The 13,886-nt window shown below is 31.3% G+C and overlaps 1 protein-coding gene across 1 annotated transcript; it reads left to right on the forward strand.

The window, feature by feature from the left end:
* The first annotated feature begins 3,630 nt into the window (after positions 1–3,630).
* Positions 3,631–8,946, forward strand: LOC112521850 (type I inositol polyphosphate 5-phosphatase 2-like). Its single transcript, XM_025130842.1, has 11 exons — positions 3,631–3,660; positions 3,752–3,857; positions 3,941–4,036; positions 4,666–4,747; positions 5,477–5,581; positions 6,518–7,078; positions 7,171–7,306; positions 7,546–7,730; positions 7,813–7,921; positions 8,231–8,379; positions 8,470–8,946. Exons 1-11 carry the CDS (start codon positions 3,631–3,633, stop codon positions 8,681–8,683), a joined length of 1,773 nt encoding a protein of 590 aa, XP_024986610.1. The 3' UTR covers positions 8,684–8,946.
* The last annotated feature ends 4,940 nt before the right edge of the window (positions 8,947–13,886 follow it).

Below are 13,886 nucleotides of genomic sequence, written 5' to 3' on the forward strand. Positions count from 1 at the left end.
TGAAGTTTCAAGTGTAAAAAGGGATTTCACGTATCTCATGAAAATAGACTGGTCTCACATGATTTCAATTATATATATATATATATATATATGTGTGTGTGTGTGTGTGTTATGATTGTAGTTTGGTAGGTTCAGTTGGACCAAGTTATGGGTTAGTCATGGTGACATCCATTTGCAAGTTTTAAAGTCATGATGATATCATTATTTGCAGAATGCTTAGACTTTGTTATCAAAGTAGAGGAGCATGGCAATAAATATGTTTAAAGGTTCAATAGACTCTTTAATATTACTTTAAGTTTGTAAGACCAAACAATTGTGTGTTAGATGTAAAGCGTTATCATATGATATTATGACGTATTAAAATTTGGAATCCTAACAAACTTTTAATTTATGACACTTGAAGTAACATGTTCTATTAATTTTTTAACAAGACATTTTCAAGAAGTGTCCTGTAAGTATTTCGTTTTACATGATATTTATTAATTTTTATGGAAAACTTTTTTAAATAAAAGGAAAAATGTGTACAAAAAGATTTATTTTGAACCAACGACAAAGCGAAGACACTTTAGTTTAGAATGATCGACATATATGATTGCTGTGTGGAGACTTCGGTGAGTTAAGCTTAAACGTTCATGATAACGAAATTGTGTTTATTGGATGTTTAAAATGTCTAAGTGTTTTAATAGTGCGTTTTATAGGACCGAACCATAAAACGTTTTATTTAAAAGTGTTACAATAGTTTTATTGAGTTTTTTTAGGATATTTACAAACTAAAATGAGGTCTTAGGTATTATATATATATATATATATATATGTATATATATATGTATATATATATATGTATATATATGTATATATATATATATGTATATATATAAGATCTTTTAGAAGTGTTTGATAAAATAGCTAACATGACACTATATTTTAGAAATGTTCAAAAAACTTGTTAGAGTATCCAAAAGCATTGTATATACTTATTGTAACACTTTTAGATAAGACATTTTATAGTTTGGTCCTAAAAACTTAAATCTTATAAAATACTCTATCATATGATATTTATATATTTATGATATCCTATAAACCCCAATTTGTTGTTATGTTTGTTAGGGACTGTGTATAGGACTGGATAAAACTCAAGAATCGTGTGAGAAAACACTTTCCGAATACAATAATTCGACCCTATTAGCCTTTGGTTCACAAATTTCGTATTAAGATAATTTTTATGGTTATTCTCTCGTTTCCAGAGGCTGTGAAAAACAAGATACATACCAGATTCTCGTTTTACATATTTAAATGAGGGATCAATTGTTATTGGTGGTTTAACGGTTATAACCATTAAAAGATAAGGTCACAAAGCAGTTACAACCGAATCTGAAATTCTAAACCAGCAGGTACGTACCATCATTGAAGACGTTTCAACAATAGCTAAATGCGTTTCAATGACAACTGAAGGCACTTTAGCGACAACTAGCTCGGCCAGATTCAGTGATAACCATATTCATCGATAATCAAATTCTAAGTTACAACTTAGTAAATTTTCTAAGTCTTTAGAACTTAGATTAAAAAAAATCTAGGGGCTCAGCTCCTTGGAACCACGCCCAGGGATGTTGCACCTGACCCCGCAAGAGGGCATGGCCCCCTTGACCCTGCTTTTATGGCGAACTAAAGTGATAGAGGTTAACATTTGTAAGTGTGCATTCCGCACCTTCTAACTTACATATGTTTGCCTCATCGCCTTAACCGATCTCGAGTAAACCATAATTCACCAAAAAAACTTCATAACGCTAAAATCACTAGCAATATTTAAAGCCTCAAAACCAACATTTTTTTATTAATCTGGATATCCAACCCGCTATGCGAGCCGACTAATCTTAGGACGACCATTTGCTTTGCAGATATCCCGGAGTTAACACATTTGAACCTCCGTAGCCTCAAGAGGATTTTTATTCCTCCTCCGATTTGAGCCTGAGAACTTCTATAACTTTTGACTTTTGGAGTTAAGCTCAAACCAATCAGACACCATCTTTGTGGTTTAAAACCACCATTTTTGCACCATGCAAGGAAAAGACTGAAAAAAATAGGGTTATCGTAGCTACCCTTTAATTTATTTGTCATTATTATTATTAGTTATGTTAGATTACAGTTTGTGTCGTTTTCATAAAGTATATATATATATATATATATATATATATATGGTCCATTTGATTGAATCTTTTCTTAATTAACATATATGTTTACATGTTTCTAGTGAATCAAAGCACAATTATTATAGTATTGGTGTGGTCGGTGATCATCTTACATAAGCTAGCTACAACAAAAAGACCTTCATTAATTAAGACATATTCGACTCTCCCCCTCTTTTTATATAGACTTGGGATCACGTGATACCAGCCTGTTTTCATGAGATCCATGAGACCACTTTTTTACATTTGAAACTTCAAAACAAAACGCTGCAAAGGTAAAAAAAAGCCGAACCTTCACGGCAAAAAAACTGTGATATTACCTGTTTCAAGTGTAAAAAGATGGTCTCACGGGTCTCACGAAAACATGTTGGTCTCACATGAACCCAACCCTATATTATATATATATATATATGTGTGTGTGTGTGTGTTAAAGTTTATGTTGATCTTATGAAACATGTTTATTTGATTCTAAGTTGCTACTTGTGTTACGTTAATCTATGTTTACATAGTCAATAATCAGACGAGTAGGGCTGTAACCGAACCGAACGTTCAGCGAACCGTTCGGCGGGAAGTTCGTTTATGTTCGTTTATTTAATAAATGTACGAACATGAACAATTTTTTTTGTTCGTTTAGTTAAACGAACGAACATGAACAAGAGCCTCGTTCGTTCATTTATGTTCGTGAACATTCATTCATTTACCGTTCGTTTATGTTCATTTATATTCGTTCGTTTATGTTCGTTTATATATTAAGTTTAATATATTATCTTTTATTTATTTACTTTGAATTCAAATCATATTTATTTTTGTTCGTTTAGCCCGTTCGTTTAAGTTCGTTCGTTTACGTTCGTTTAGCATGTTAACGAACGAACATAAACGAACACGAACACACCTTATTTCTAAACGAACGAACACGAACACACCTTATTTCTAAACGAACGAACACGAACACAAAGATTTTCGTTCGTTTACCGTTCGTGTTCGTTCGCTTGTTCGGTTAAGTTAAACGAACAAACATGAACAAGCCTCCGTTCGTGTTCGTTCGGTTCGTTTACAGCCCTACAGACGAGTTTGTGGTTTTCCGCAAATAAAACAAACCCATCAATGCTATTAAATAAATGTCGATATACGGTTCATACGGGCACTCGGAAAGTTGCGTTCGAAAGCGATATCTTCGACTTTTTCGATGGTTTTTGTGTCGTTATTCGACAAGATTTTTTTTATTGTAATTACTTGAAGACTAAGTGTTATAAGTAGTCTGGTCCAAATTTGATTCTTGCAAGTTGAGTTTTGTGAGCTTCTTTCTATCTGTGCCAATGGACCACAAACCACTCTCTTTTATAAAATGGCTTCTGGAAACCACGACTTCATAAAGAAGCTTCAACTTCAAAAACTTGTGTAACAAATCAAAGTTCACATCTTTTTCCATTTTTACCCTTTCGAAAGAATGAAAATCCGAAGAGGGAAACGCTCCGAGGTACATTTCCGTCAATCTTTACTACTTTTCTTGAAGATTTTTCGGTTTTTTTTAGATTGGGGATCGTGTTTCGTGTTTCTTGTTTCTGTAGTCGTTTTGGCCTTCGATGGTGATGAAGAAATGGTTGAATATTCAGCCAAAGAATAATGATTATAGTGAAGATGAGATCGATACAGAGACTGAAAGCGAAACCGATGGTATGTATATATGTTGTTTGAAAAGCTTCGGTTTTTGACATGTTCAATTATTCGTTATCATGTTTGTTTTAAACCTTTTGCGTTTTGTTGTCTTAAAGACGAACGAATGGATTTTAACGAGCAGCGTGCTTGTCGAATGCAGAGCAACATGTCCGCACGCTTGAGCCAAATCTCATATGGTAACTATCACGTCATTTGGTTAAATGACCTTGTATCGTTTTTTTTTAATCCACGACCCTTGTTTAACAAAACGGGTCAGTATAATCCACTTTCATGCACAAGAATGCAAAAATAGCTGTCAGAAGGTCATGAATTTGAAAAAAAAAAGCAGGGCTCATGAAGAGCTCATATAGCCAAATAACCCATGACCATTATATTAAATGCGTTCCATTAGCAACTTTATAGAATACTATTTGAAAAATTGTCTTATAAAAACAAATGTCCTATAAAAAATTGAGTTTATAGGACACTTTCTAAAAAATGTCTTATAAAGTTGCTAATGCGACACTTTGTATTAAAAATGTCCTCAAAAACTTGTTAAGACGCACAAAAGCATCATATAAACTTATTACAACACCTTTAGATAAAACGCTTTATATTTTGGTCCTATAAATTAAGTCTTATAAAGCGGTTTATTGGGACGTTTAGAGATTGGAGATGTCCTATAAACCCAATTTTGTTGTAGTGTCATATATGTTTCGTTTAATCAAATCGTTTTAAACTTTGGAATTTCAAGTTAAGTTTATGTATTCACCGATTGATATTATCATCTAATTCTAAGGTTTTGATGGTTGTATGATTCTAGGAGCACCCGCGAGAGCAGTTGCGAAGCACAAGAGAGGGAAATCAGAGACGATGCGTGTTCATTATATTAAAACGAAAGATGTGAGGTTTGGCTCTAAATATGAATCGTTTGTTTTGGCAGCCAGTTTGCACGCATCTCAACTAATATTACGAAATCCTGAAGTTAATATTATTACGCTGGCAAATTAACGATGTGCATTTGATACATAGAACTTGACAAAACAAAAGTTCATTATCGCATGTTTTGTATGATATAGATCGGGACTGGACATGACTGAGTGGAACAAAAATGCATATTTATGTCCCACCAAAATAGGTGAAACAAAAAATTAAAAATCAGTAAAGCTTTGCACAATTCTTTCATCCACCTACCTTAGGGGTTGTTTGGTAGTTGCTGAATGATTAAGTGGTCAGAATGATTAAGAGACTCTCATAATATAGTATAAAATGAAATATAATTGTCTAGTAATTGTTTACAATAAATTATGGTGCTGAATGGTTAAAAGAGGCCCAAGATCCAAAATCATTCAGATGATTTTTGAACCATTAAGAGRYAGATTTTTTTTTTGTCAAACAAGATTCACTTCTTAACGATTCAGAGACTGCCTCTTAATTAAACTATTAAAAGGTAAACAAACAACGCTATCTAGTCTCGTCTGCATACCAAACGCACTAGGGGACTTGAATTAACAAGTAATGAGGAGCAAACCCAAAATTTTACGAGTTGAACGACTCTCAGGGTTATGAACTATTTGTTTGTTGCATCCTCCCTCATAATCACATCTTTTGAATATCATAACGCGTGTGTCTTGTAGGGTAACGGTAGGGACTTGGAATGTTGCGGGAAAACTCCCGAATGAGGATCTAGATATCGATGAGTGGCTTTGTATGCACGAAGCCACCGACATATATATACTCGGGTAACTACTAATTCTACTTGTAAATACGTCACAGTATTTGGTATTCATTTATTAGACCTTCGTATGTATATGAAATACCGTTATGTTTCAAGAAAATTGTAGTAGTTTTTCTTACGAAAATCACAGTAATTTGATTTACCCGAAAGTTTCGAGTTAATATGATCTTTTTTTCGATGCTCTATTACTCAGATATAAATCAATAGCTAAAAACTCTTTGAAACAAGTTAATAATCACTTGGTTTTGCTTACTAATGCAAAATTTATTAAAGTTATACCAGAAGGATACTCGTGCAATGCAACGAGACACATCTTGATTTTAATGTTTCGTTTATTTTGTCTCTGTCTGATTTTATAATATGGTTATAGGTGGTTTTGAGAAAATGATAATGTTTTTATTTTTGAATAAAATATAAATTTGAAAATATCATAAAATTTTGAAAAAAATATATCCATATTAGTATCAAATTGACTATTTAAAAGTTCTTGTTTTTGTAATTTCTTTAATTCAAATTTTTATTATAATTTAATTTAGGTTTAATAACGAAGTAATTTATTTATCATTTAATAATATAATTTTTATAAAGATAATAGTTAAATATTTTGTTATAACCAATGATTATCCTAATTATATTTTAGATTTTTTATATTCAAAATGAGATGTTTATCATGTATTTGATTATGTTTATCTATAATTAGTTACACGAATTCAAAAATGAAGCTTTAATAAGTTGTACTTACGCATAATTTACTTGTTATTTTGAATTTTAAGTAATATACATCGATAAACAATACTTCATATATAAAAAATTATTTTTAAAACGAAAAATAGTATAGATAATATGTTTGTATTCAAATTTCATAAAATCAACTTATAATCATCTTTGAAAATAAATATTTAAAAAGAAAAATAACATGTTAATTGATATCTATGAACAGATTCCAGGAAGTCGTCCCTTTGAACGCCGGAAACGTACTCGGAGCCGAGACCCGAACTCATGTATCGAAATGGGAGACGATCATTCGGAAATCTTTAAACAAATCTCTGGAACCTGCAACCCTTCGCAAAAGCTACACCGTACCAACCTCTCCCCATGCAGACATCATTACCGATTCCAAAATCAAAGAGATGAATCCGATGGCCGGAATAAAGAGATTCGACGATCTAGATTGGCCGGAATACCCACTGGACAAAAAACACGACGTCTGTCTTTCCGGTGGGAAATACTTACGTAGGGTGTTAAGTAACTCAGATCGAGTTCGTAATGATTGGTTCACAAATCCAGTGGATTTTGGCCCCCATGGGAGTCGTGTGGGCGATCTTGGTGGGTTGAGGAGGGCACGCCATAGCTTGGGCGACTTGGGTTTGCCATGGACACCGGTGCAACCAGAACGGACGAACGATGTTCGTTCTCTTTATGATGTATCCGAACAAGTACCGGAAGAAGATGATGTCGAACACGAGAATGCATCTTCGCAAAATGGCGGAAAATCGTGTAGGTATGTTTCTATGGTGTATAGAACGGCTCGGTTTATGGTTATTTGAGACCTTGAATTGAATCGAACCATATTGACAACTTGTTATGTATTAGGTTCGTGCGAATCGTGAGTAAGCAGATGGTGGGGATATACATTTCGATTTGGGTTCGTAAAAGATTGAGACGACATATAAACAACGTAAAAGTATCGACCGTTGGTACCGGGATTATGGGCTATATAGGCAATAAGGTAAATGACATTTCTGCATTCGTTGTCATAAATTACTTGTCACCTCCTTCTTCTATCAATCATGTGACGCCACATCATCGATCTAATTATTAATTATAAATTTATTTAATTAATCTTTCTATTCTTCCTATTTAATAAACGGAAGATGTGGCTTCATGTGATTGGTGTACTGAAAAGGGACATGCGAACGTTTTTATCCACCCACCTTAGACCCTACTAATCGATGATTTTTGTTTCAGGGATCGATTTCCGTTAGCATGTCTCTTCATCAAACGCGATTATGTTTCGTTTGTTCTCATTTGACGTCGGGACACAAGGACCGTGATGACGAGAGACGCAACTCTGATGTGGTCGAGGTCTTAAGACGTACTCACTTCTCGTCAGTTTTAGACCCCGATCAACCTCAAACAATTCCCTCTCATGAGTAAGTTATTTAATCACCTCTTTCGTGCAATATCATATATACCGTTGGCTATAATTCATGAGGTTTTGTTCTTGTCAAACAGTCGGATATTCTGGTTCGGCGATTTGAATTACCGCATCAATATAGCGGACGCAGACGTTAGAAAGCTCGTTGCGATGAAGCAGTGGGACAAACTACTCTATTACGATCAGGTAAATAAGATCTATAAGTATAAAGCTTTCTTAACATACAACGTGTTTTAAGGATCAAATACTGAGTCTTCTCCTTCACTTACCGAGCGAGTAAGATTCATAGTCCTTGTTATGCCTTTTACTAAGTAAGATTCTCCATCCTTGTCATACTCACAGATAAGGTAAGTGACACCCGATAAACTCTTACCCAATAAGAGTTTGGTAAACTGCCCCTAGCCCCCTAGTGTATGGACCAGTAAGTGTGGATTGGTTTTGTTTAAGTTTCTTGGATGTTTTTAGTAAACTTATTGATTGTTTTTACTCATGTAGTTACGCAACGAACTCAGAAAAGGGCGTATCTTCGAGGGTTGGAAGGAAGGCGTTATCGACTTCCCACCGACTTACAAGTACGAAATCAATTCGGATCGATATGTAGGTGAAAATCCAAAAGAAGGGGAGAAAGGAAGAACACCTGCATGGTATGTTTTGACTTTTAGAAATCCGTATTGGTTTGACCTCAAAGTCAACGTGAAGAACTTGATGTTAATGTATCAAGTGGTGAAATGCAGGTGTGATCGTATTTTATGGCTGGGAAAAGGAATAAAACAAGTTTGTTATCGTAGAGCGGAGTTGCGAATGTCTGATCATCGGCCCGTCAGTTCGGTGTTTTCGGTTGAGGCGGAAGTGTTTGACCCTAGAAAGCTTCGCCGAGCTCTCAATTTGACTAGTGGTGCGATACATCAAGAAATAGTCGTGGACGACGAACACGAGCGGGAGTTGTAGCAAATGGTTTCGTGTTACAACTTCTTGTTGGTCGTCCAAGGATTACTCGTGGAGTTTTGGTTTGAAATAATCCCTCTATCCCTAACCCTATTCCAAAGTGGAAATTGTGGATAAGTTTGATTTGGTTTATATATACATGTGATGTGAAGATGTGTTCAAGTGTTACAAATTAAGTTGTTCATGTAGGATGGAAGTTACTTAATTACTTGAGAAGACATTTGTTTATTTATTTGACGATTGTGTTGTAAAAATTAATAATCATATATATCGAACATCTAATGAGGATACGACATGGTATTCATATGTGAATATAGTCTGGATCAGGCTTTTCATCTTAAATTTTCATTTCTTAATACATATATATAGAGAGAGAGAGAAGAGCGATTAAATGAAAACTGCCCTCAAGTAAACCATGTAAACCAATCTCATCTATCTATTTTCTTGATCAATGGTCAAAATTAGTTTAGGTTATATTAGGAAATTAAAATAAATAAATAAATAAAAATTTATTTTATAATCTTTATAAGGGCAAAATGGTAACTTTGGTAGTGGTAATATTAATGGCAACCATATCATGTATATCGTAATATTAATGAAACAAAATCATTTGTAAAATAATATATTAATTTTATGTTCAAATATTATAAATAAAATTATATCCATCATTAAAATAGATCAACAATAAAAATAAAACACACTATAATCAATTTAACATAATGAAACCTTTTGAATAATAATAATAATAATAATAATAATAATAATAATAATAATAATAATAATTTACTACTACATTTAATGAACGAAATGGTTTTACAGTTTCATCAAATGAAATGGTTTCATTGTTCACTAATTACACAAAAATTTCTTAGAAACCATGAAATGGTTTCACTTTCTTCAATCACCCATTACATCGGTTAGCATGGTTTGATGAGTCATTTGTCATTTCACACTATTGATAATGAAATGGTTTCATTTTTCACTAATTACACAAAATTTTCTTAGAAGCCATGATGTACCCTTTTCATCATGCATCCATTTCATAATCATTTTCACTTACTCCATATACCAATGTCATCATGTACGAAACCAGTTTCATGAATATTTTTTTTGATTCTATTACTGATTTCATGGATTTATTAATCTAAGATCTTCGATTTTCATGAATCTTGACAATAATAAACCGAGACACAATATAAATAAATCCAATTTTTAATATTATAATTTAATTAAATATTTAAATGTTATCATTTATAAAATTTCCTTTATTATGTTACCTTAATTAAGATTTATTAATAACTTCCATATTTAATAAAAAACAATACAAATGACCAATATACCTTTAATAATTAAATTTAATTAGAAAAAAATGAAATTTTCTTATTGGTCGAAATTAGTTTACACGGTTTTTAAGAATTGCACGGTTTTCATTTGAACGTGTCTCTCTCTCTCTCTCTCTATATATATATATATATAGAGAGAGAGAGAGAGAGAGAGTTGATTCACGTGAGATCAAAGGTTTTTCGTGAGACCCATAAGACCAATTTATGTTCATTGATCAACTTTATAAGCTAATGATCTAATGGTCTAAAGTTGTACGGTGACAATTTTGTGATTATGAATGTTCAGATTTTAGATCTAATCCAATGATTGAAAATTAGTCTTATGGGTCTCACGAAAAACTATTGGTCTCACATGATCCCAAGTCTATATATACATATATATATATATGGAAAGGTTCAAACGAGAACGCGAGAACACGTTTTTACTATAGACGATCACATGTGATACTAAATCAGAGACGCAGATGATTTTCGATGCGATCTTGGTTGCGGGCCAAGTCGCCCTTACACCACTAAGCTCCCTCACAAGTATTATCACATGTGATAAGGGTGTTGTTGATATGATACTATAATTCATCAAGACTATCACATGTGATGCTAAATCTGTTTAATCTTATGAAATTTTTTCATGAAATTGTTTAATCTTGTGAAATTGTTTCATATAATACTTTTTTTGATTAAGTTGTTTCATATATGGTTATGAAATTGTTTCATATAATACTTAATGAAATTTGAATGAAACTATTTAATATATTTCTCTAAAATTAAAATAATGAAGATAATAATATCTATGATTAACATCATCCACAATAAAAAATGATTAATCAACCTCTCATAATTACAAAAAAATGAACATAATTACTAATTAGTTTGTAGTAACTGTGAGATCCAATCTCAACCACAAATCAATAGATAAATTAGAAAATTTATAATTTTGATAATTTTGAATTAAAATTTTAATGTAAGGACATTTTAGGTATTTTAAAACTCTTTTCTCTTATCTCTCCATCCCCCGTCCTCCGGCCGCCGTCCTCCGGTGATACCACAATGGTATCACAATGCATCATACATATGCTTGGGTATCACACTGAGATCATTTGTGTGGTCGATCGGAGATGTAACACAGTGTTATTACAATGCATCTTATATATGCTTGGGTATCACACTATGTCTTTTGTTTAACAAAGTCAATACTTTTAGGTATCACAGTGGTATCACCGGAGGACGGTGGCCGGAGGACGGAGAGAGAAGAGAGAAGAGAGGAGAGAGGAGAGAAAATACCTAAAATGTCTTTGCATTAAAATTTTAATTCAAAATTACCAAAATTATAAATTTCCTAATTTATAATTGATTTGTGGTTGAGATTAGATCTCATAGTTACCACAAACTAACTAGTTCTTCCTTGAATGGGCCCTTATGATTTGCGAAAACGCGAGAACAACTTATTAATCTCATATTGTGATAACAATAAAAATTAAAAGATTTTTAAATTAAAAATGAAATTAAACAATTCAAAAAAATTTGTGAGACAAAAGGATAATATTAGAATTTAAAATTATAAAATCTTAAAATCACGATCACAGTAAACCCAATGATCTGGATAACATAATGGGTTATTATGATTATCACTTATTTCAACACGATTTGGGTGTGATATGGGTGTGATAATCATGTGATTATCACACAATTATCACAAGGATTCCGCTCGGCTAGGGTTAACTTAGGAAATCAACTACCGATTTGGTGTGATAATCATGTGATATCACTATCATAATAACACACTCAATTTGATCATGGTTTCGATCGGTAAGGGTTAGACAATCACACATTTATCATAACGATTACTCATGGTTTCGATAGGTTATGATTAGACAATCACACATTTATCACAACGATTATGGACGAAATCCACTAAACGATTTGGTGTGATATGTGTGTGATAATCATGTGATATCACCATTACAACATCACTTGGGCACTCAATTTGATAATTGTTTCGATCGGTTAGGGTTAGACAATCACACATTTATCACAACAATTATTCATGGTTTCGATAGGATATGGTTACACTCGATTGATCATGGTTTCGATAGGTTATGGTTACACAATCACACAATTATCACAAGGGAAGAGAAGAGAGTGGAAACGAACTTGCAGAAAAAAAGGGATAATTATAATTAATTAAAATAAAATAAAAATTACTTAATTACATTATTGTCCTTATTAATTAATTTATATTTAATATAAGTTAATTTATCAATTAAAAAAGTTTAAGGTTATTGGGTTGTTCTCGTAAATCACAAAGATTCTTGTTTGAACCACCACCTATATATCTATACTATATTATAAAACATTTGACAAAAACTCTTAAAAACCATTTTTAATGCGTAAAGTACTGTTTATTAATGCATATTACTTAAAACTCAAGATTGCAAGTAGATTGTGCGTAAGTACAACTTACTAAAGCTACATATCTGAATTCGTGTAACTAACTGCAGATAAACATAATCAAATACAAGATAAACATCTCATTTTAAATAAAAAAATCTAAAATATAATTAGGATAATCATTGAATTCTAACAGAATACTTAATTATTATCTTTATAAATTTTATAATATTAAACCAAAAATAAATTATTTCATTATTAAACTTAAATTAAATTATAATATTAAAATAATCTATACTATATTATAAAACATTTGACAAAAACTCTTAAAACCAACTTTTTATACGTAAAGTACTGTTTATTAATGCATATTAATTAAAACTTAAGATTGCAAGTACATTGTGCGTAAGTACAACTTACTAAAGCTACATATCTGAATTCGTGTAACTAACTGCAGATAGACAAAATCAAATACAATATAATCTGTACAAATAGAATAGCCTATTTATACAGAATGGTAAAGAGGCCGTAATCAAATACAATATAAACATCTCATTTTAAATAAAAAAAATCTAAAATATAATTAGAATAATTACTGAATTCTAACAGAATACTTAATTATTATTTTTATAAATTTTATAATATTAACCAAAAATAAATTATTTCATTATTAAACTTAAATTAAATTTAAAAAAATAATCTATACTATGTTATAAAACATTTGACAAAAACTCTTAAAAACCATTTTTTTATGCGTAACGTACTTTTTATTAATGCATATTATTTAAAACTCAATATTGCAAGTACATTGTGCGTAAGTACAACTTACTAAAGCTACATATATGAATTCGTGTAACTAACTGCAAATAGACATAATCAAATATAAGATAAACATCTCATTTTAAATATAAAAAATCTAAAATATAATTGGGCAAAATGTACAAAATAGCAATCTACTTTCATAATTTTTTTATTATAGTATTGTACTTTCAGTTTTTCTTATTACAACAATGTACTTTCAAACTATTTTTTATTAGGACATTGTACTTCGAAAAATTTACTCATTATAGCATTGGGTAACATTTTGATTTAAATTTACCCATTATACTAGGTTTCCATGCCACCTCATTGTCCATGTAGGTTGTCCACATGTACTATAGTGATGTGACTTTCTTACTGCATCATTGTACTTTCAAATTTATTTTATTATAGCATCTACTAGTTCTTATTAAACATTGTATTTTTAATTTTAATATTTAGATATTTTACATGTTATTTAATAAATGTATTAAATGAATTAAAAAAAATTATAAATTATTCATTAATATACCAATACCAATAAAACTAGTAGAACATAACTTATCTCGCTAATATTTTTAAAAAAATATGTGTTTTAAAAAAAGGAAAATAAAAATTGTTCATTTTTTACCAAAAAACATTATCTTTTAAAAAATATATTATATTTGTTCAAAAAC

This window comes from Cynara cardunculus, assembly GCF_001531365.2.
Source record: "Cynara cardunculus var. scolymus isolate 2C chromosome LG 11, CcrdV1, whole genome shotgun sequence".
Lineage (NCBI taxonomy): Eukaryota > Viridiplantae > Streptophyta > Magnoliopsida > Asterales > Asteraceae > Cynara > Cynara cardunculus.